A 20,374-nucleotide genomic window follows, 5' to 3' on the forward strand; every position below is an offset into this window, starting at 1 on the left:
GTCGGCTTCCCGACCGAGGGGTGAGAGGCACCGGCGACAGCAGGACGAGCCCGCGGCCCGGGGAGCGGGGCATGCGGGACTGGGAATCCGGGCTCTGAGCCGCCGAGCCCCGCCAGGGAAGCGCCGGGGGGTCCCGACGGAGCCATGGATCCTGGACAGCCTCAAGCGCAGCAGCCGCCGCAGGCAGCGCAGCCCCCGGCCTCGCAGCAGCAGCAGCCGCCGCCGCAGCCCCCGGGCGCGGTGTCGGGGGCCCCGGCCGGCGCGGCGCAGCCCCCGGGTGCGGGGCCCCCTCCGGCGGGGCACCAGATCGTCCATGTGCGGGGCGACTCGGAGACCGACTTGGAGGCGCTGTTCAACGCCGTGATGAACCCCAAGGGCGCCAACGTGCCACACACGCTGCCCATGCGACTGCGGAAACTGCCCGACTCCTTCTTCAAGCCGCCCGAGCCCAAGGCCCACTCCCGCCAGGTGAGGGGGATGGAAGGAAGGGGCCCGCACCGCGGGCGGGCGGGGAGCGGCCGGGCCGGGCCGTGTTCCCCCTCCCCGCCGCCGAGCTCCTCCCGGGGGAGGCGTGTGGGGGAGGGGGTCGGGGCGGGAATCCGCGGGGCGGGGGGCGCCCGGCTGGGGCTGTCGGGGCGCTCTCTGCCGCCCCCACACCCCTTTATTTGTTCTTCCCCTGCGGCAGAGCCGCCTCCCGCGCCCCGGGACGCCGACGGGGCCGGGGCCGGGGCCGGGGCCGCGGCGGGAGGGCGGGCGAGCGCTGGCCCCGTCCTGGTCTCCAGCGGGGCCCTCGAACTCCACATCCGCTCCTTGGCTATCAGCCTCACCGGGAGGGCGACGTTGGGGGTGAGCCCCTTAAACATGGGCGAAAACGCTTCGCTAAGAATTTAGCTTTGCGGTCCAGTTCCCTGCCCTCTGTGGAAGGGGTCGATGAAGCGGTGTCAAACCCACCCCCCCTCGCCCCGTCGAACAGTAAATATGGATGTGACTTTTCCACCATTTCAGCACGGCGCTGGGTTGAGTTGGATTAACCCCCCACGTACCCATGCACCACTTCCGAAGTTAATTCCCGAGCCAGACGCCAGGTCTGACGGCGTCCAGGGCCCGCCGGGCGCAGCGCCCGCATCCAGGGCAGCGGCGGCAGCCTGGGGCCGGGGCTCGGAGCCGTGGGGCCTCGGCCGAGGCGGCCCGGGGGAGAGAGGGAGGGAGGGAGGGAGGGAAGGAGGGATGCGGGGCAGGGCTGGGGAGGGGCGGGGCGGGGCCGGGCGAAGGGGCGATGCGGGGGCAGGGCCGTGGAGGAGCGGGGTGGGGGATGCGGGGCACGGTCGTCGCTCGATCTCCGAGAGCGTTTGGTGCTTAAACAGCGGGACTTTTGTGCCAAGACCTAAGTGCTGGTGTGAATACGAGCGAAAGCTAATGTTGTTACCAACTTTTTGGAAGGAGGTTGTGCCTACCTAGTTGCGTGTTATTAAGTAATGAACTTTGTTGCTAAGCTATAAAATAAGTTTTATTACTGTCTATTGTCACTTTATCTGTGTAGCCAGTGAGACTTGCTGTGTACTGGTGCCTGGTACCCGTGTTAAGGGTCTGTCAACATTTCCATTATTAAACTTCTGTTTTAAACGATTTATAACTTTACTTCAGAAGTTCATTCCAGGCTGAACCTTGGCACATAATCTCCCATCCTAGGAGTTAATTCATTTTCCAAATACTCAAAAAAGCAGTCTGGCCTTTATATAGGAAGACTGAAAAGAAAATTGGTAGGGGTGGAGCTGATCTGCTTCTGTAGTTTCATTAGCTCCCGAGTTGCAGACCTTTACTGAACATACTGAAAACCAGCAAGGAATAAGGGGGTTTCTGTATAGTGTTTTCCCAATTTGTGCAAATCTCACCACAGTTCTGTTGTGTGCAAATCTGAATGGGTAGACATTCGTCTAACACTTGGTGCTGTCTTATTAAATACAGTGACTGCAGTTAAATAGCTATCATATTTGAAATGCACATAAGGTGTGTGATGGTCATACAACTTTTGGTTGTATGTATGTACTTTTAGGCTTAGCCTTATATTCCTTGTTCATGTTAATCTTCGTCTGTAAAGCATATTTAATTGAATCACTGTTCTTGTACCACTCAGTGGCTCCTAAAACATAAACTTGAAATCCAACTAAAGCAAGAGAGAATTCACTTCGTTGTGGATTGTTTTCGTTTTTCCTTTTGTTTAGCTGTGCCATATAAACATTCTGCTTAAAGAAAACATCTCTATTTTCTGTAATTCTGTGACTCTCTGGAATTAAAATACTGCAAATCCACTTGATTTACTACTTGATTATTTTGTCTGGATGTAAGTGCAGACCGATTCATTTCCAGTTGAACACATGGAACTTCATGTGTGCTTGCATACAGATGCAGTGAAGCAGGACTGTAAGGGTGTGTAAGTGGGGCCTCAAATGGTGCAATACCTTGTGTAGAGAGGTGTGACAGGGACTGATACATGCATCTCATTATAGGTGTTAATGTTTTTCTGGTCTATTTATAAAACCAGTTAATTGGTTAAGATATTTTTAAAAGCTATTTTTACTTTAATCAAGTTTTCAGAGGTGCCTTTTCTGTTCCTTGTTGGACATGTATTTACTACTGACAGGGATGTTCGGTGTACTTACAAGTGGTGGCTCCAGTGAATGTGTTTGTGAGTTGTTTTGATTGACTGGTTCAACCATTTGCTGAAGCTTTGCTTTGGATAAAGCATGGACAGACTCTTTATACCCTTAAAAGTTTGAGTTATTAGGAAATGTTATGTTCAGTCTTCTTATATAGTTTTTTTTTTTATGGCTGGATTCATGAGTCTTCCTCCATTGGAACTCACTGCTGCCCGTTGGCATTTCAGTGTTGCTTTGCTCTTTGTGTGATCCTTCAAACCCCTACGGAAGGTGGGCGGTGGTGTGTTCCTGTACTTGAATCCCCACACCCCCACTTGAAAAGGAGACTGGGAAATTAACTCCTCCAGCAGAAAGTGGGAGTGATGGTAGTGAGTGGGTGCAGTCCAGTAACAAACCACTCACTGTGCTGGAAGAGATCTGCTGACTGCAGGCAGGTTTGTTCTTAACCCTGTGCTGAGGAGTAAGAACTTCAGTTTTCAAAATAAAACTAAGGGCTCTCAACACGCACAGTTAATATTTCTTGACTTGCACAAGGGCTTTTGTGATGCTAATTAATCAAACTAAGTAGAGGTTTGCTTGAACGGTAACAGCTGGAAAATAAGCAGAACTTTAGAACAACTCAGCTATGAACTTTTCCTGAAACATTCATTTAAAGTGAAATGTCTTCTGACAGCTGCATTTCTACTGAAATATAGAAATCTTAATAAAAATTATTTCACTCCTGGCAGGCCAGCACTGATGCCGGGACAGCCGGAGCCCTGACCCCACAGCATGTCCGAGCTCATTCCTCTCCAGCATCTCTGCAGCTGGGAGCTGTTTCTCCAGGGACACTTACACCCTCTGGAGTAGTGAGTGGACCTGGAGCTCCATCTTCTCAACATCTCCGCCAGTCTTCTTTTGAGATCCCTGATGATGTACCTTTGCCACCAGGTTGGGAGATGGCTAAGACACCATCTGGACAGAGATACTTTCTTAAGTAAGTAAAATTTATTTTCAATTAGCTGTATCTCTGTCTTTTTAATTTTTTTTTTAATATGTATTTTGTTTTACACTCTTAGAATTTCAATAAATTTATTTTTTCCTGCTCCTGATTTGAAGTAGGGGACCCTACCACTTCAGTATCAACTCTGCTGTTTCTGAAAACTGTATGGTATTCTGTGAATATTTGTCCTATCTTAATCTTAGCTAAAGAATGTTATCCATTATAATGTGTACTGAAAAATCAGTGAAATGAACATAGTCATTCCTGAACAATAAGACACTTGGATTTGCTGAATATTGTCAGAGCTGTCATGCAGGTCATTTTATGTCATTTTAATAATACTGATGTAAAAATACAGAGTTAACGTGGGAGACGATTGTAGTGACAATATGTCAGGACTTCTTACGTTTTGTTTAAGAACAATCGTTTAAATACACAGTCAAAATGTTTTTCCCCTACTCTCTCTTCCTGAGGTAATTAACATATGTGTTTGATTGCAGTATTTGTGTTTGTAACTTAACTCATCTGCATTCCTGGCAATGAAAAGGAAATTTCAGAATTTCTAACATTGTTTCATGTTTCCAGAGCTGTAACTTTTCCCCACAGTAAAATTAGTATCACCTTCTCCCTAAGAAGAAAAGTTACACCTGTCATCCATTTGACACCCAATCCATCAGGAAGCATTTTTTTCTGTGCAGTTTTCTAAAAACCAGGGTCTTGTCCTTCTTTCTGAAAGTGTGCCCACCAAGACCATAACTTGCCCTCAAATATTTTGACTATAATTTGAACTTTTTATTTAACAGCAAGTCTGTAAATAACCCATTATATGTCATTTGCAGGGTGGAGAGAGGTAATACTGTGTTACTTATGCAAAAGTTGTTTCAGCCAAGGAAACATATTTATCCCTACTTTTCTCTCTCAGACATTGTGATTCATACCTACATCTGATTGAAGTAGTTGACATTGTACCCTCAAAAACAAATCTACATTGTCTGCAATGAAAATTGAACTTTCAGAACTTCTGAAAAATGTTTCTTTTTCCTGTAGCTGTGGTATTTCCATACAGAGAAATTAGCTTTCTTTTCACTAAAAAGAGGTTGCAGTAGTTGTCTGAAATTATTTGAGCCTGAAGGTTCCCTTTTGAGAACAATCATTCTCTATTAGAAATGTGAAAATAAGCACTAGCTATTGATCTTGAAGATGTGATATTTTCTTTGGTGAAGTTTAACAGATCAGTGTGTTCTAGAATATGAGCTCTTCAGCAGGCACAAGTAGAAGGTTTTTTTAAGCTGTGTAAGTTTCTGCCATTTGAGAACTGTAGCTCATTGAACACTGAGGAAAGAAGAGAATGAGTTTTGAAAGGGAAAGCAAACTTTTGTTTTGACTGTGGTGGTGAGAGCTCTTAAAGAGCAGCTTATGAAGCATGAAAAATAGATACCTGATTTTAAAGTTTTACTGCCTCAAGTAGTTGTTCTTGATAGCCCTGTCAATTTTACAGAAGATTAAAAAGTTTAAGACATGAAAAATGTCTTCCTGCTCCTAATGAATTTTTAAAATTGTGCTCATTCAGGTGAAATCAGAGTCAAAAGATTTATTCTTGGAAAGCTTTTTCTGCTGTTTGATTATTACCACAGCAATCTTTCCTTCTTCTTCTGCAAGTTTTTTTGTCCTTTCTTAGTGTCCTGGTATCCATTTCAAAGGGTCAGGTTTCAGCAAGAACAATAAAGAGCCTGACTGAGACTGGAAAGTACACACAAGTCTGGCAAACTCATCTGCATGAGCAAGGTCGTTTGTTCTCAAGCAGACATCCAAAGTAAATGATTGAAAGAGCTGCTAGCTGTGAAGGATGTGTCTTGAAGGGGAAAGGAGTGGAAACAAACCAGGTTGTTAGGAAAAAAAATAAAGGCTGTACTTTTTGAACCTCTCCCTGCTGGGTCACATGCTGACCTTGGGAGATTTTAAACAGTGTAATGGGCTGTTTCCTTTTGGCTTTCTTTGGGTGATGCAGTGGTATGGGAGAGTGTAATGAGGACAGCTCTGTTCACACTTGAAGAACATTTGTTCATGAAAGGTTGCTTAAGTCTATCTACAGGTGAGATCCACCAACTTAATTGGAGTTTGTTAAGATTTGTAAAAGCCATTTAAAGTACTACCGGAGTGTTTGCTCTATATGTAAACTCAAAGAAATTTAAGACTAGTTTTGAGTAACAAGTTTGTATACTGAAGGGTTTTTCAGTGATGAGTGGTAAGTTCTATCTCACACCTACAAGTCCCCTATTAAAACTCATACCTTGCCTGGTTATACCTTAAACATTTGTTTGAAGTGTACTAAGATTTCTGATTCTAAATAACTTTAATGTGGTTCCTTCTACCATATGCACAGTGTCTCTTCCAAGTATTCAGCTTTTTTTCTTGATTGGCTGCATCACTCTTTGTTTCCACTTGCTCTGTTCTGTAGCCCCTCTGTGAGCAGTCTGGTAATCAGGCTCTAGAAAGATCTTTGCAGAATAGGTAACAATATTAGACTTTTTCCAGATGTCAGTAGGCCTTATGGTTGTAGTTATCATAATATGCTACAGTGCAAAGAGAATAATACAAAATTGAGCACCATACTTAATACACCCTGGAATTACAGTCACTTCCACTAATCAGTGGGTCAAGCACTGCAAACATAGTGATTTGTGCAAAGAAATGAAAAGAGTGTATGTGGGAGAGAAAATACTTAATCATCTCTCCGTGTGTGTATATATAGAGGTATATGCACAGTTGTTTGGCCAGGTATTTTATTTATACACCCCATGTATCCATACATGTTATAAGAAGGTGAGAGTAGTACTAGAGGGTTTGAACCAGAACTACTCTTGTAAATTAGTCTGTCATCTGGGTAAATAGACCCCGTATGTATGAATGCCTAACATATGATTTGCCAGAATTTCACTCATTAGCATTCATCTCACGAGTAGTACTGCTGAGTTTAATTTTCCCTTAGTGATTTTTTTGAGCAGTGGGTTAAGACCTGCTTACTGTACAGCTGGTAAAACTTTTTATTGATACTGCTCCTTCAGTGGAGCTCATAAGCTAAGACTTGCCTGGTTAGTAAGTGGCCACATCTGAGTCATCTCTTACTGGTGTGGTAGCTTTAGCCCATTCTTAAACATGCAATAAGAAGGCTGAGCTTGGTTTGTGTGGTGATGTCAATTGCATTGCTTTTTAACCGCTTCCTGTTAGCCAGCTGCTGCTTGACATTTCAGTGAACTGTGCAGAAAGATAGGGGATCGCTCTCGAGGCAAATGATAATGTGCAGTGGGAGTAGCAGACAACAGCTTACAGAACGAATAAACAAATTTGCTCAGTTTTAGAATTACTCTTGTATCATTTTAAATTAGAGTTATGCTTTTAATTCTTACAGAGCTTGTGTAATACCCCTTCTCTTGTTGTAGGGTGAGGAAAAGCTAACTGGTTGTCCAGCAAACAAGTCTTGTAATTATTTTTCCTACAGGAAGTACTTCTTGCAAGCAGTTTATCAACAACTTCCTATTTTTTCTGTGAAGTGTTGAATGACTTCCTGAAGGAGGCCAAGGTGTTTTTCATTAGTATTTGTGGGTGTGTTTGAGGTGTTTATCCATCGGGGAGAAAAAAAAGATTGCTGTTACACATTTCTCATGTGCTCCATACAGAGGTATGGCTTTGGATGTTATGAAACCAACTAGTTTTAAGACAATAGGGAAGTTTGTTGCTATGATTTTTGTTTCTGTTTTTATAAATTTCCTCGTGTCACCTGTGAAGAATATTCAGTGATCCTCTTGCATCCTGTTTTTACACCTGCCTGGTACTACCCACTACACTGATATCCTCTGCTCCCCTCTGTCTCCCCACCTCACCAAAGTAATTCCAAGGACAAAAGATGTTCATTGGAAAAAACGCAGCCACAGCTGCATATTTTATTGAATACCATAATTTAGTGTGCAGGTGCATATTCAGAGTCATCAGTGTGACTTCTTGTGTTTATAATTCTATTATTCAGGCAAGCTGGTCAGTAAAATAGCAGTATTGTTGGAAGCCAAAACTGTAGCCACTGCTTTTGAAGGACTTCTCCACTTATGAAGATCTTTGGTTACTAAATTCTATTTGTAATATGTCAAGTTAGTTGCATTTTTATGTTGATGGTTTGACTGTTTAAGACTATACTCAAAATATCAAAGATCTCCCTAGAAAAAGTCATGAAAAAGTGACACTGTAGACACTGTCAGTTTCAGAACACAGCTGAAGGAAAAACTTCAGTTAAAACACTTTGAAAGGAAAGCTTGTTGTGGTATGTTTTCGGCAATTTAAGGGAAGACAGTCACAGTGCTACCAAGTGTATATTTTTCCTTCTGCCTCTTACTTTGAAGAGTCCTGTGAGAGAATAATAACACAAGTTACTTTGAATTTGCAAATTCTACTGAAGATTTCAGTATCTTTGAAAGGGCCAAGGAAGAATAAGGGCAAACATATGCCTCATTTGTGTTAGCACTGATACTGGGCATCAGTGAAAGCAGTGTCACACATTTCTTGTGTTGGGTAAAACAGCGATATCCATGCATTCAGTACCCTGCTGTACAAGGTGATTTTATAAGACTATTCCAAAAGGCAGTTTAGATATGATTTCAGCTAAATCAAAAACATATCTCGTGGTTTCCACTGATTTTTTTTGTTTTATCTATAAGCATATTGACGTTTATTATCTTCAGGAGAAAATAGGACTGGGGAAAATACAGCATCCGTGGCACCTTGTTGGAAGTTAATAATTAAATTCTCTCAGAGGATTTTTTTAAAATTAGTTGTTGATCTGAACCTTTCTTCTTCCCACAGGTTTTATCTTTCACATATCTCTCAAAAATAGTCTTTGTGCTTTATAGTGTCTGATTTTGGGTTTATATGCTTTAGGTATCTCATACTGTTTTGTGGTACTGCTATCCTATCTCCTGAATTAAATTTGAGATCAGTTTTATCTTACTGATGATCTGAAAACTTTTTATTATGTTGAAAGCTGGAATTGTGACCAAGTCTTAACTTATAAAGTCTTTTAAAATTAAAAATACTGAAGTATCTCTGATTAGTAATGAGAAGAGTATTTGAATACAGGTTTAATCAGAATTTCTTGTTTTAAAAAATATGTTGCTGCAGTTCTACTTATTAAATATTTAATGGTTATATTTGAGAGCTGTAGCATTAAACTCTGAATGTAGTTACAGTGCTGTGGAACTACTTTTCTGAGGTCTTGACTTCTAAAGACAAACAAGAATTTGATATAAATCAAGATGAGAGTCTTCTGGATTTTTATCCTTTTCCTTTTTTTTTTTCTGTATGCAGAAGATGGTAAAGAATTACAGTAGTGGGGTTTTTAGTAGTTATCTGGCTTGTAGTGTAGGGTAGTCTTAACCCCTCAGTCACATGATGGAAATTGCTGCCTGATAGAAACCAGTAAAATAATAAAAAAAATGTTAATTTGAAAATTCCCATCAATTTGAGACTGAGCACTGCTGCATCATATTCTTGCAAGAAGCTTCTAATAGGTAAATGTTGTTGAACTGATCAGTGGCATGTTTGGATAAAATTAGACCAAATTTTACAAGAAATTTTTCAAATTTTTCATCTCTTACTCTCTTATCTTTCTCCTTATGGAAATGAAAAAGAGCACTGGCTTTAAAATTCAAAATGTAAAGTCATCATTTATACTTTGCTCAATTTCCCTCTGCAGTTGTGGCACAACAGCTGCAAATTTTTAAAAGCTGACACAGCAAGCAAATTGGATTTTTCCCTCTGTCTTGTTTTGACTAAACCCTGAGAAAAGTAACTTATTAGCACTGGGAGTGCTGAAATATTTAACATCCGGACCTAAATTAAGTCACATGTAAAATTAAAGCAGAGTTCCTGTTGCTCTCAGACACATTTTCCCATATGGGATGTAAGCACTTAGGAAGTGATGCCCGGGAGAGCAAGAGATGTTGCTCAGGGTTGAGGTACAAGATTAACTGTTAAAACCAGTCTGAATTACAAGCAATCTTGATTAAGACTAGACACTTCTCTGCAACCAACCATAGGGGAAAAAAGAACAAATGAGGTAAACAGCAACAGAGATCTGTCATCCAAAACTAGGGATGCTTGTCTTTTTTTTATATGTGGCCAGAGCACTGCATGTGTTTATCTTCACAGCTGGGAACAAATTCAGATGATGTAATTAGTTTTAGTTTAACCTTTTAAAACTGATAGCTGCTCAGTTCTCATGTTAATTTGTGTCCTTGTGGTTTTTATATTTTTATGGTTTTTATACTTGTGTTTTTTATATTCCAACATACTTGCATTTATCGTTTGCAGAATTCTCATATACATCTGCAGTAGAACTCAGTAATGGTGGGTGGAACTTGCTGTCTTTTGCTATTTGAGTAAATGTTCCTTTTTTTAAGGTGTGTTTTTTCCTTTTTTTTTTTTTACCTCTCCCCCTGGCAACAAGCTGTGAGTGATTATGTAAACACTGATATTTACCTGACTCGTTTCTCAAGTGAATTCTAAAGAAAATTTCACTTGGTTGAATGCAGGAAATTTATAGGAGATTTCTATGAATAGCAGTCCTCTGGTAGATGCCTCTAAGATACAGGCATGGTACCATGTAGTTGGCCCAAGAGAATGACAGAATTGTGTCTAGGGGAGATCTAACAGTGTGGGAGTTAGCATGATGGGAAACATTCTTGGGGGAATGTTGTATTGGAGTCTTAACAGATAGTTGCCATGTACTGGCTGGACAGTGTGTCCAGTTTGCTAAAACCTATTTTTGATGTCAGGCTCTATTGGGAAATTTACTAGATGGACTGTATTATTTTTTTGTTAGGCATTTGAATAGGAATCTGCATGGGGGAAATTTGTTTTTAATATGAAAACGGTACCTCATAGCTGCTTTTTGCTAAATAAAGCTGGAGTTTTATTTGGAGAAGACAAGTTTTTGTAAGGCGTGACTAAGCTGTGTTGCTGTTTCATGGCCTCCTGAAGTGCTTCTTGGATTCTGTTTTCTGGGATTCACTCTATTGCTGTTTTATTTGGCTTTTAACTAAGTTACTTCAGGCTGTGTTTCAGGCAAGTATTCTAAATTGCTGGTTAAGTCAAAGTAATAATACAAAGCTGCCTTGTAAAGTTAGACTTCTACCAGTATACTGCCTGTCAGTCATGTCAGTTACTAAGGAGACAAAGCTGTCTTGAAAACAGTCTTGGACTTTGCTTTAATTTTGCTAACGAGGCTTTTCTGCGTCACAGTGAAAGACCAGATCTCTTTTGTTGAGTCTCTGACATACTGTTTGGTAACTTAGATCCGTGTTCGGGGTTCAGTGTAGTTACTGATTATTACACTGAGGTTGTGAAGCCCGTTTTTAATGCTGAATTGCTTTATAGGAAAGTCAAGTAAAGGTCATTTACTATTGCTATTTTATCTCCAGTGAGTTCTGATTTATTGAGAACTTTGTTGGAAGTCTGTCTGCATTACACAGATTCGTTTAAACAGTGTTACAACCTCAAGGATGCCTTTCCAATTCTGATTCCCTTGTTGCAAGTTAACTTTTTGCCTTTACTGGATATGTTATCAAGTTAGATGTCTGTGGCTGAATAAAGCATCTGAAAGCAAAAAAGCATAGGTTTATAGGCAAAATGGAATTCTTTGAATAAAGGAAATAAATGCAACTCACACGTATAATTTCTTGCTGGATCTCACTTCTCAATTATTTTTTCTAATTGTATTTATTTGAAAAGCTTGATTGGCAAGTTGATTGCAACATTTCACATAGTCTCTTTAGAATAGTGAAAAATAGAATAAAAGAGAAATTTCTTCCTGTGCTGACTATGCTGTTGGTGTAGTTAATGTGGTTAATAGATCTAAATGTCCAATGAACACATAATTCAGCAGTGATTTTTATTTACAAAACTTTTGTCACTCTCAGAGCAGCCAGCTTTGCATGAGTTAAGGATATAAAATATATATTCTTGAAAAGGTGTAATCTGATATATAAAAGGCTGTGACAAAGTTGCTTTGAAGCATGTTCTATGCCATCTTTAGAGGCTGTTTTTGTATATATAAGAAAAAACATGTTTGCAGAAAAAAGTAATACCGTACTGTAACTGGAGTTTAAGTGTCCATTGACTTCAGTGATGGTCTTTGGGTCATGATGAATTGTACTCATTAAACTGTGAAATGTTTTAAATACTCCAGTGTTCAGTGAAAACAGTTAATAGCACATTCTGTGGTTACAGGGTTTTGTACAAAAGAACCTGGCTAAGCCAAAATTGCCTGTGTTCTAGTTCTTGTATGGATAGATTTTTGAGAGCTTTTTGTTATTCTGCTGTTGACAGAATTATGTTATCATCAGTGTGGAGCTGTGTTTCATTTTTATGCCTTCAGCCTCTAAAGACGTGCACACTTAATTTCTGTCTGTGTATATCACTTCTGGCCAGTGAGTATAACATTTGAGCTGAAGTAAGCATTCTCTTTGAATGAAAACCTGGTTTTTCAAGTTTTCATTTTATGAGATTTTAATTCTAAAACTAAGCAGACCTTAGATTTTGATACCAAATAATTAGTAAGTAACAGAGAGCAGGAACTTTCAGATTTGTAGTGTTAGAACTGTTAATCTTTATGATTGTGAGGGTTTGGCTTTGTCTTCTTATTTTTCCTGTAATGACTAGTAGCAGGAAGAAGGTCTGTTGGATATTTAACAATATCCTGGTAATTTAGACATTGGTTAGGCATAAGGAAGAGAAAATGTGAAACAGACCATAGCATGAACAGTTAGTTAAGAATTAACATTTTAGCATCCATGTTAACAAGGTCAAAGGAAGTCTTTAATTACATGCTTTTAAAAATTGTCTGCAGTTCAAAATTGTCCCCATTTTTTATTGCCGGTCCTGACATGATCAGCTTTGTGTTATGCAAATTTGTTGAGGAACTTGGACAGTTAATTGTTTTTTTAATTAAATTTAAATTTTATGTGGTAATGTAGCCAGGAAAAAAGAATCAATCAATCGGCTTCATCATTGTGGTACCCATTTTCCAACTTTCAGTTTCAGTGTTGTGTTGGAACAGGGAGCAGGGAAGCAGAAAGGGTATGCTTTTTTCTTCTGGTGCAAGTATTTGTGTAGCTTTTGCTCACAGCTACAGTTTGAATCCTGTTTATGCTGTGATGGTGAGCAGCTCGGACATCGTGGATGAACTTTGATTCCTTTGCTCGCAACCTTGTTGGAGTAGAAGTGTGGGTTCCTGTCTGTGCCAAACTTTATCTTTTTAAAATGTCCTCAAATGAAACCTAAGGAGGATGATTTTAAGTGGTTTCCAAGCTAAGCTAACAGCTAACTTACCAAATAGTTGAGGGAGTGGCAATAAAGTGAAAATTGCTGGCTTTTGTCATGGATAAAATTGATGTAAATCAGTTTATGGGAAGAAGTCTTTTTTATATTCGCAAGAAACAGTTGAACTCTTATTTTGTGCATGCATGTTTGTATGGAATTTATTTGAAATACAGGAGATTGTGTTGATGCTTTTTACTTCACCAGGATCTTTGCATAACTTGCCTGTAACTTTGTAAAATTCTTTATGTGAAAAGTATAATAAGCAAACCTACAATTTTGCTAATGTGTGGTGCTTTTACTTCTTAACTAGCTTGTATGATTTCTTTCTGATTTCTCCTGATAAATATATTTGATCATTATTGCCCTTACTGGGACATGAACTTACCACATCTCAGAATACTTTACTGAAGTATATAAAAACTGAATGTAACCATTCAGTTACACATTCACTGTTGATAAAAATCTTCCAGCCTCAACTATCTTATGCAGCAATTTATGCACTTACTGTGTCCCTTCATCTAGTCAAACTGCAAGATACACTTTAGATAAAAGCTGTTCTTCTGTTCTATAGGATGCAGTTCAGTTCTTGACTTTCAGCTAAAAATCTTCTCTGTTCTGCAAAAGACTTGCAGAAGACTATAAAGATGCAAATTCTTGTAAACAAACTCCAAAAAGTTATATTAAATTACTGCAGTGCAGTAACAACTGGTGTTGGCATGCTGTGCTTTATACCACAGTCCTTTCATTTGCACTTCATTAGGACTAGTAGGTTTTCATTAGGTTTGTATAAATCTTGCATACCATTTGAGGCAATATTTCTGCTAAAGAGAAAAAAACCATTTATTTGTCTGTTGTCTAACAGCTATTAGGCTGTTTAGCTCATGTTGATGCCCAGCATTTTAGATGAGTGCTGGTGGATCCTACAGCAAGGCTGAACTTTAGAATCAGATGATAGTGTTGTGTTATAATAGGGGTATCTTTCTGAGCAACACATCTAAAGTATATTTAAAATTATCAGGTGACTGAAAAGAATCAGAAGATGATGTGATAGAAGTGGAGATAAAAACCAGCAATTCTGGCTGTAGGGATGCAGTAGAAGTAGCTATGCTATTCTCCTTGAGTCTCCTGTTGCTGTTCTTGAGATGGTTTAAAACCTAGCAACTGCTGGGCCCTGCCAGCATTGCTTCTGTAAGAGACCTTGTTAACAGCATCACTTGAAACTACCCTCATTTACACAGACTGAGTCCAGATGCCTGTCCAGGTAGCTGTGTTGATGCTAGCAGTGATCCTGGACAAATTTCTTGGAAAGACTAATAAGCAGGGAAAGCATATACTCTTCAAGCAAATACTCTTCTCTGAGAACTCTGCTGGCTTCCAGCTGCCCTCCAAGACTTGTGTTGTCTCTGCCTGAGGCCCCTCTTAGCACTGGCTGCATGCTTTGGCAAGGAGTCTGTCTCACTGGTTGTCTGTCCACTGCATGAAGAAACACCTTCCATCTTTGCTGAGCTTGGCTTCCATCAGTGGCATTTAGTGGTGCCCAGGTCTTACTGTAAATGTGAAAATGGACAGTTGGTTCATATTTGTTCTGTTCAAGATTGCTGTCTTTTTCTCTGGAAACTACTGCTTTTGAAATTTGAAGGGTCCTAACCTGCCGGATCTTCATGAAATAGATTGGTTTTTTCAGTTATCCCTGCAACCTATCTTTTTCATATCCTTAACTCATGCATTTTCCAATTTTTGTTATTTTTCAAGTGAATGGTTAGGAATGTTTTGCAGCATTCACCATTCTGAATCTTGCATATAAAAAGTACTCTGTTTATTCTTACTGCCACTTGTCCTTTTACTCTATATAACTGTTTTTCTCCCCAGTTCTTTGCAGTTAGCAGTTGACCAAAAGTAATTTTGTATCACTGGGGAACTGTGGTGTTGCTGCTGCTTTCTCTTGGATAGATTCCAGTGTATAAGCCCGCGTGGAAGTTTGCAAGAGTTCCACTTCTGGTGCAAAAGCTGGGAATTCCTCCTTCCTAGTGCTTTGTGCTTGCTTTATAATAATTTCTTACTGTTACTGTTTCTTCATGTCCTATCAGGACCTATCCACATCCTGTAGCTGCCTTTTGTTTATTTTAATAAAAGCTAGCAGTACTTGCTGTTCCTAATTAGATATTGTAGTTACTGGTTTCTGAAGCTTAATGCCTACTGTGGTTGCTGTATCTGCAGAAGGGGAGCCTTCTGTATAAATGTTGGGATGCAAATATTTCTGTTGGTGCATTCACCTTGAAAGAGAAAGGTTATCTGCACTTCCATCTGGCTTGTATTTGGGAGCTGCTTCAACCAAATGGAAGTGTGCTGGTGTGATAAAATGAGGTGTATGTGCTTTAAAATACCCAAGCAAGATCAATTTCTAGAATAAAATATATTGTGGATAACAGTACATATGTACTAATTTATCTGTAGATGTACTGAACCTACTCAGTGTATGTAGGTCTTGAATTGAATGGAAGTGTGATTAAAGAAGTGAGCAGTGGCAGAGTATTTGGAAGATGGCTTATGTTTCTTCATATACTCAATTTCAGTGATGCTGAAACAATGACAGTCTCAACCATGCTTTGGAACTGTCATTTGATCTTCTACTAAATTTTGCTACAATACCACTTCTGCATGTACCATGATTTACTTCCTAGTATCTGAATACCAAATGCTTAAACCATATTTTTCTGTGTCATGCAATATGGCTACATAGCACAAGAGTTCATTAATCAAAAGAGAAGTATTTGGCTCACCAGATTTGTGATTTTTTTTAAGGTTGTCAACCATCTGTAACTGATTTTGTGATATTGAATGTTGTTCCAAGTGTAGCAATTAGTAAATAGATAATAAGGGGCAGTTGTCTGAGTCTGAAAAACACCTGAGTAATTAGCTCAACAGGAGCTTTCTTCTCACACCAGTAAAGGTTGATTGATTCTGCATAGACAGTTCAGTATTGTTCAGGTCTTAAGCTGACTGGAAGTACAAAGAACCATGAATCAGCAAGTGAACTAGACATGGTCTAAATCTTTTTCTCAGTTTTTCCTGTGAAGTTCACAACCATGGCCATTAGTGTCACTAGAATTATCTATCCAACCAAGAACTTAGTGAAGGTTGATCATCCATCCAGCCTTCTGCTGAAAGCAAACAAATGTTGCTTAATCAGGTCAGAAGTGATCTGTTGAGCCAAGTCTGGAAAACATCCAAGGTTGGAGATACCTCATCCTCCCTTCCTCGTATTAAAATGATCCTTCATAAGATGATTTCTCTGCAGCAGAGCAAAAGATCTAATATAGCTTCTGATGGACACACTGATTTTGTCAAGGGGCTGAAGTTTCTCTACTAGCCAAACAAAGAAATATTCTTTAGGTGGTATTGTCTTATGATTAAAGAAAAGGCAGTTAAGGAAGTTGCTATATTGGGTTTGCATAGCAGGATTTTGGTAGTGGGGGGGTTATAGGGATGATTTCTTTGAAAAGTTACTGGAAGCTTCCTCCATGTCTCTCAGAGCCAATGCCATCTGGCTCTGAGAAGCTGGCAAAGACCGAGGCCATCAGTGACAGAGGTAGTTCTTCTGGAATAATGTATTTAAGAAGAAGACAAAAAGCTGCTGCAGAGCAGCAATAGCAGAAGAGAGGAGTGAGAGTAGGGGAAAACAGCCCTATAGACCCTAAGGTCAGTGCAGAAGGAGGGCCAGGAAGTGCTCCAGCCTCTAGAGCTGAGATTTCCCTGCAGCTCCTGCTGCAGCCCATGGTGAGGCAGCTATGCCCCTGCACCCCATGGAGGTCCATGTGGATGCAGAGATTTACCTGCAGCCCCTGCAGGACCTCATGCCAGACCAGGTGGATGCCTGAAGGAATATGTGATCCCATGGGAAGCCCACACTGTAACAAGGCTTCTGACAGGACTTGTGGCTCCATGGAGAGACAAGCCCACACTGGAGCAGGTTTGCTGGCAGGACTTGTGAGCCCATGGGGCATCCACACTGGAGCAACCTGTTCCTGAAGGGAACCCCACGCTGTGGGGAGGACCCACACAGGAGCAGTCTGCAGCCTATGGGTAGATCTCATGTTGGAGCTGTTAGTGAAGGACTGCAACCCATGGTGAGGGACCCCACACTGGAACAGGGGCCCTGAGTAGACAGCATGTCATGAACTGACAGCAGCCCCCATTCTCTGTCCCACTGCACTGCTGTCAGGGAGAAAGTAGAGAAATCAGAAGTGAAATTGAGCCCAGGGAGAAGGAAGCGTGGAGTAAAGGCGTTTGTTTTTATTTATTATTATTCCACTCTGATTTGACTGGCAGTAAATTAAACTTGTTTCCCTGCATCACGTGTTTTGCCTGTGACAGTAACTGAACTGGTGAGTTCTCTGTCCTTACCTCAACCCATGAGCCTTTTGTTCTATTTTCTCTCCAGCTGAGGAGAGCAGAGATAGCACAGCTTTGGTGGGCACTTGATGGCCCAACAGGGTCAGCCTACTAACATTTTCGTGGTCTGTTTCTCATACTTAAGTTAGTCCTGTGTTGTGATATCCCATAACCATCTTATGCTGAGTAAGTTCTTCAAATGACTGCTGTACTCTGCAGTGTAGTATATATTCAGTAATTCATGCAGGGATCTGCCTTACTGGAATACCTGGTTAACATATATCAGTTTCCTTGGTTGTTGCTTACAGTTGTGATCATATTTGTGCAATTTCTTTTAAATTTCATGAAGCTCTGACAGGTTACTGGATGTGTAATACAGTAATTGCATTGCAGTCTGCATGTGACATGGTTTCTTAAATGTATATGGTGAGTGCTAAGTCATAATAGCAGGGAATCCTATTCAAAATAGAAGAAATTGCTCCTTGTCTATGAAATCATCCTCTTTATTTGTACTCACAGTGTACACTCAGTGTACTGTAATTATGGGTTTCTGAACAAGCTAGAACTGAGAAGAGGAAACTAGATAGAACAGAGAGAAGCCTAGTTCCATTGGGAAAGCTTGTCTTATAATGTAGTTTGATTTTGGAAAGACGTCTTACAGGACTGACTTCTCATCTGATTTCCAGAGTGTGGCTGTAATGTGAGCTCATCACACTGGTACATGGGGATGGTCTTTTGTCAGTAGTGGTACTCACTGACTCTTGGTGCTGCAGTCAGTCTTAATTTTTCTCTCTTGGTTGTTGAACTTGTCATGGCAGATGGGATGTGAAAAAGTAAAGTCATGGGAAGACAGTGGAGCCTAATGAGGTTAGAGATGTTAGAAGAGGTTGAGCTTGAAGAGTGAAAGCAAGGTTTGTTCACAGATTTTGTTTGAGGCAGCCTAACTGGGTTTTGTAGCTAAAGCTATGCATAATTATTGTGTAGTTATGTTGTAAGCAGTATATCAGCTTTTTCTGTGATTATGTTTTTTCAACTAAGTTCATTCTCTGGTCCAAGGTCATGGTATGACTGCTCAGAGGAGGAAGTGAGGTAGATGCTTCCTGAGAGTGACTTAAGCCTCAGATCTGTGATGGCACAAAAGAGAGATGCGTGTGAAAGATTCTATCTGACATCAAAATCTAGTTTTACTTTTTTGTCAAAACAAGATTCTATTCCATAAAATATTTCGTTTACAGTTGGGATGTACGGGATAGGATTGGGGGTTTAGAGGAGGAGGTTGTTGGGTGTGTAGTGGGTTATGGATTTTGATTTGGGTTTTCTGGGGGGGAGTGCTAGGTTTTGTTGTATAGTTTGCTTATTTTTTTACATTTACTGTAAGTATTATTCTCTGCAATTCAAAATCACATGTTTATCTTCTCCTGTGGACAAATCAGTGAAGTCTATATTGTCTTGTTCTGGGCAGGTTTAGTGGTATTTAATCCATTTGTTTTGTCTGCATTAAATATATTTTAGGTTTATCTGATGCTGTTTTTATTCTCTTACCCTGTGATGCAATCAAGCAATGTTTTAACAAACTTCATAGTGACTGAACATAAACCTGCATGTACAGGATAAACAACATAGATTTTGTTAACGCTTTATTGAAATGTTACTTCTAAATTCTTGGCTAAAGCTTCTAAGTAGTGTTCTTTTGATACTCTTCTTGCTAATAACTTTACTGTGGAAATTAAACACAGTCACTGCAAGAGTAATTGAGTAATAAGGCATAATGTTTATGCTTGTCTGTCTTGAATCCAGATTCTATTAAAAACTTCCAGAAAAGGGGCCCTTCAGGTTTTTCTGTTAATCTTTATGCACATCGTAGCAGCTATGGTGATGCTCAACAGATACAGCAATCCTTATTCTAAAATTCAGAAAGCTGATTGAAATCCTCAAGAAGTGAGTTTTGAAAGTGTACAGATTGTCACTTTTTAAATTGTATTTGGAGATATTTGGTTCAAAAAACGAGAAAAAAACCAATCCCCCTTGCATAGGCACCTGTAGGTATGTGATAATAATCATGTTTGTGGAATTTGCATTCTTGTGCTGTTTATAGAAGCACAGGTCTCACTGAATGGAGTAGTCTGGAACATGGTGTGAGATGGTCTGCTTTAGTATCTAACTGAAAATATCAGTCTTCTGGTCCAAATATGTGGTACATCAGTGGGGGACAGAGGATGTATAATTATTTGGTTTAGATGGCTCTTTTGGGGCATCATTCTTGGTGTTTTTGATTTCTTTTTAGTAAATAAACGCATCCATTAATATGTGGTTAATATGAACTTCACAAACAGCAAAAAATAATGGGGAGGAGTTTTTAGTGAGCCATATGGAGAAAAAAATTCAAACACAGTCATGTTTGTCTGGCTTGTAAACTTCTTCAAGTTTTATTGCAGCCATCTGTGTAGAGTTATCACCTTTCTTCTTCACAGAAATTGGACTAGGGTGATACGATGGTTCTTCCAATCTCATCAATACATGTCTTAGTTACTTAGGACTGGCAACTAAAAATAAAAGGACAATCCAGAAAAAAAGGCATACTTTAATGCTTGATAAGTATTATACTTTGCTGTGATCCATTGTGTGTTCTGTAGCTAGTTCATTGAGTTCTGAGCTTGGTTTTATTCTAACAATATGGATAAACTTGGCTTTGCTGTAGCTACAGATTTGATGTGTGAGCTAAATTCAGCTGAAATCAGCAAGGGATGTGTGGTGGTTTTGTGGCTGGATTTTCTTTTCTTTCTGGTTTGTGGTTATGAGGATTTTGGATTTATTTTTTTTCCCTTTAGTTAAAAAACTTGAACATTGAACTAAGCTGTTAGCTCACATTGTACGTGCTATCAAAGATGATGTGCTAATAAAGCTAAAATAAAATTGTATTGCCGTTGTATAGAATCTTTTGTTTCCTTGTAATTTATCAGAGTCCAAAACTTCTAGC

The 20,374-nt window shown here is 40.1% G+C and overlaps 1 protein-coding gene across 4 annotated transcripts in view; it reads left to right on the plus strand.

Annotated features, from left to right (window-relative positions):
- The first annotated feature begins 144 nt into the window (after positions 1-144).
- YAP1 (Yes1 associated transcriptional regulator) overlaps positions 145-20,374 on the plus strand; it is an 82,471-nt gene continuing 62,241 nt past the window's right edge. For all 4 annotated transcript variants that reach the window (XM_062514491.1, XM_062514497.1, XM_062514502.1 and 1 more), the window contains exons 1-2: positions 145-468; positions 3,386-3,633. In XM_062514491.1, the coding sequence (XP_062370475.1) occupies positions 145-468; positions 3,386-3,633 (572 nt within the window). The remainder of the gene's footprint in view (positions 469-3,385; positions 3,634-20,374) is intronic.

Source organism: Cinclus cinclus, chromosome 2 (genome assembly GCF_963662255.1).
Source record: "Cinclus cinclus chromosome 2, bCinCin1.1, whole genome shotgun sequence".
NCBI lineage: Eukaryota > Metazoa > Chordata > Aves > Passeriformes > Cinclidae > Cinclus > Cinclus cinclus.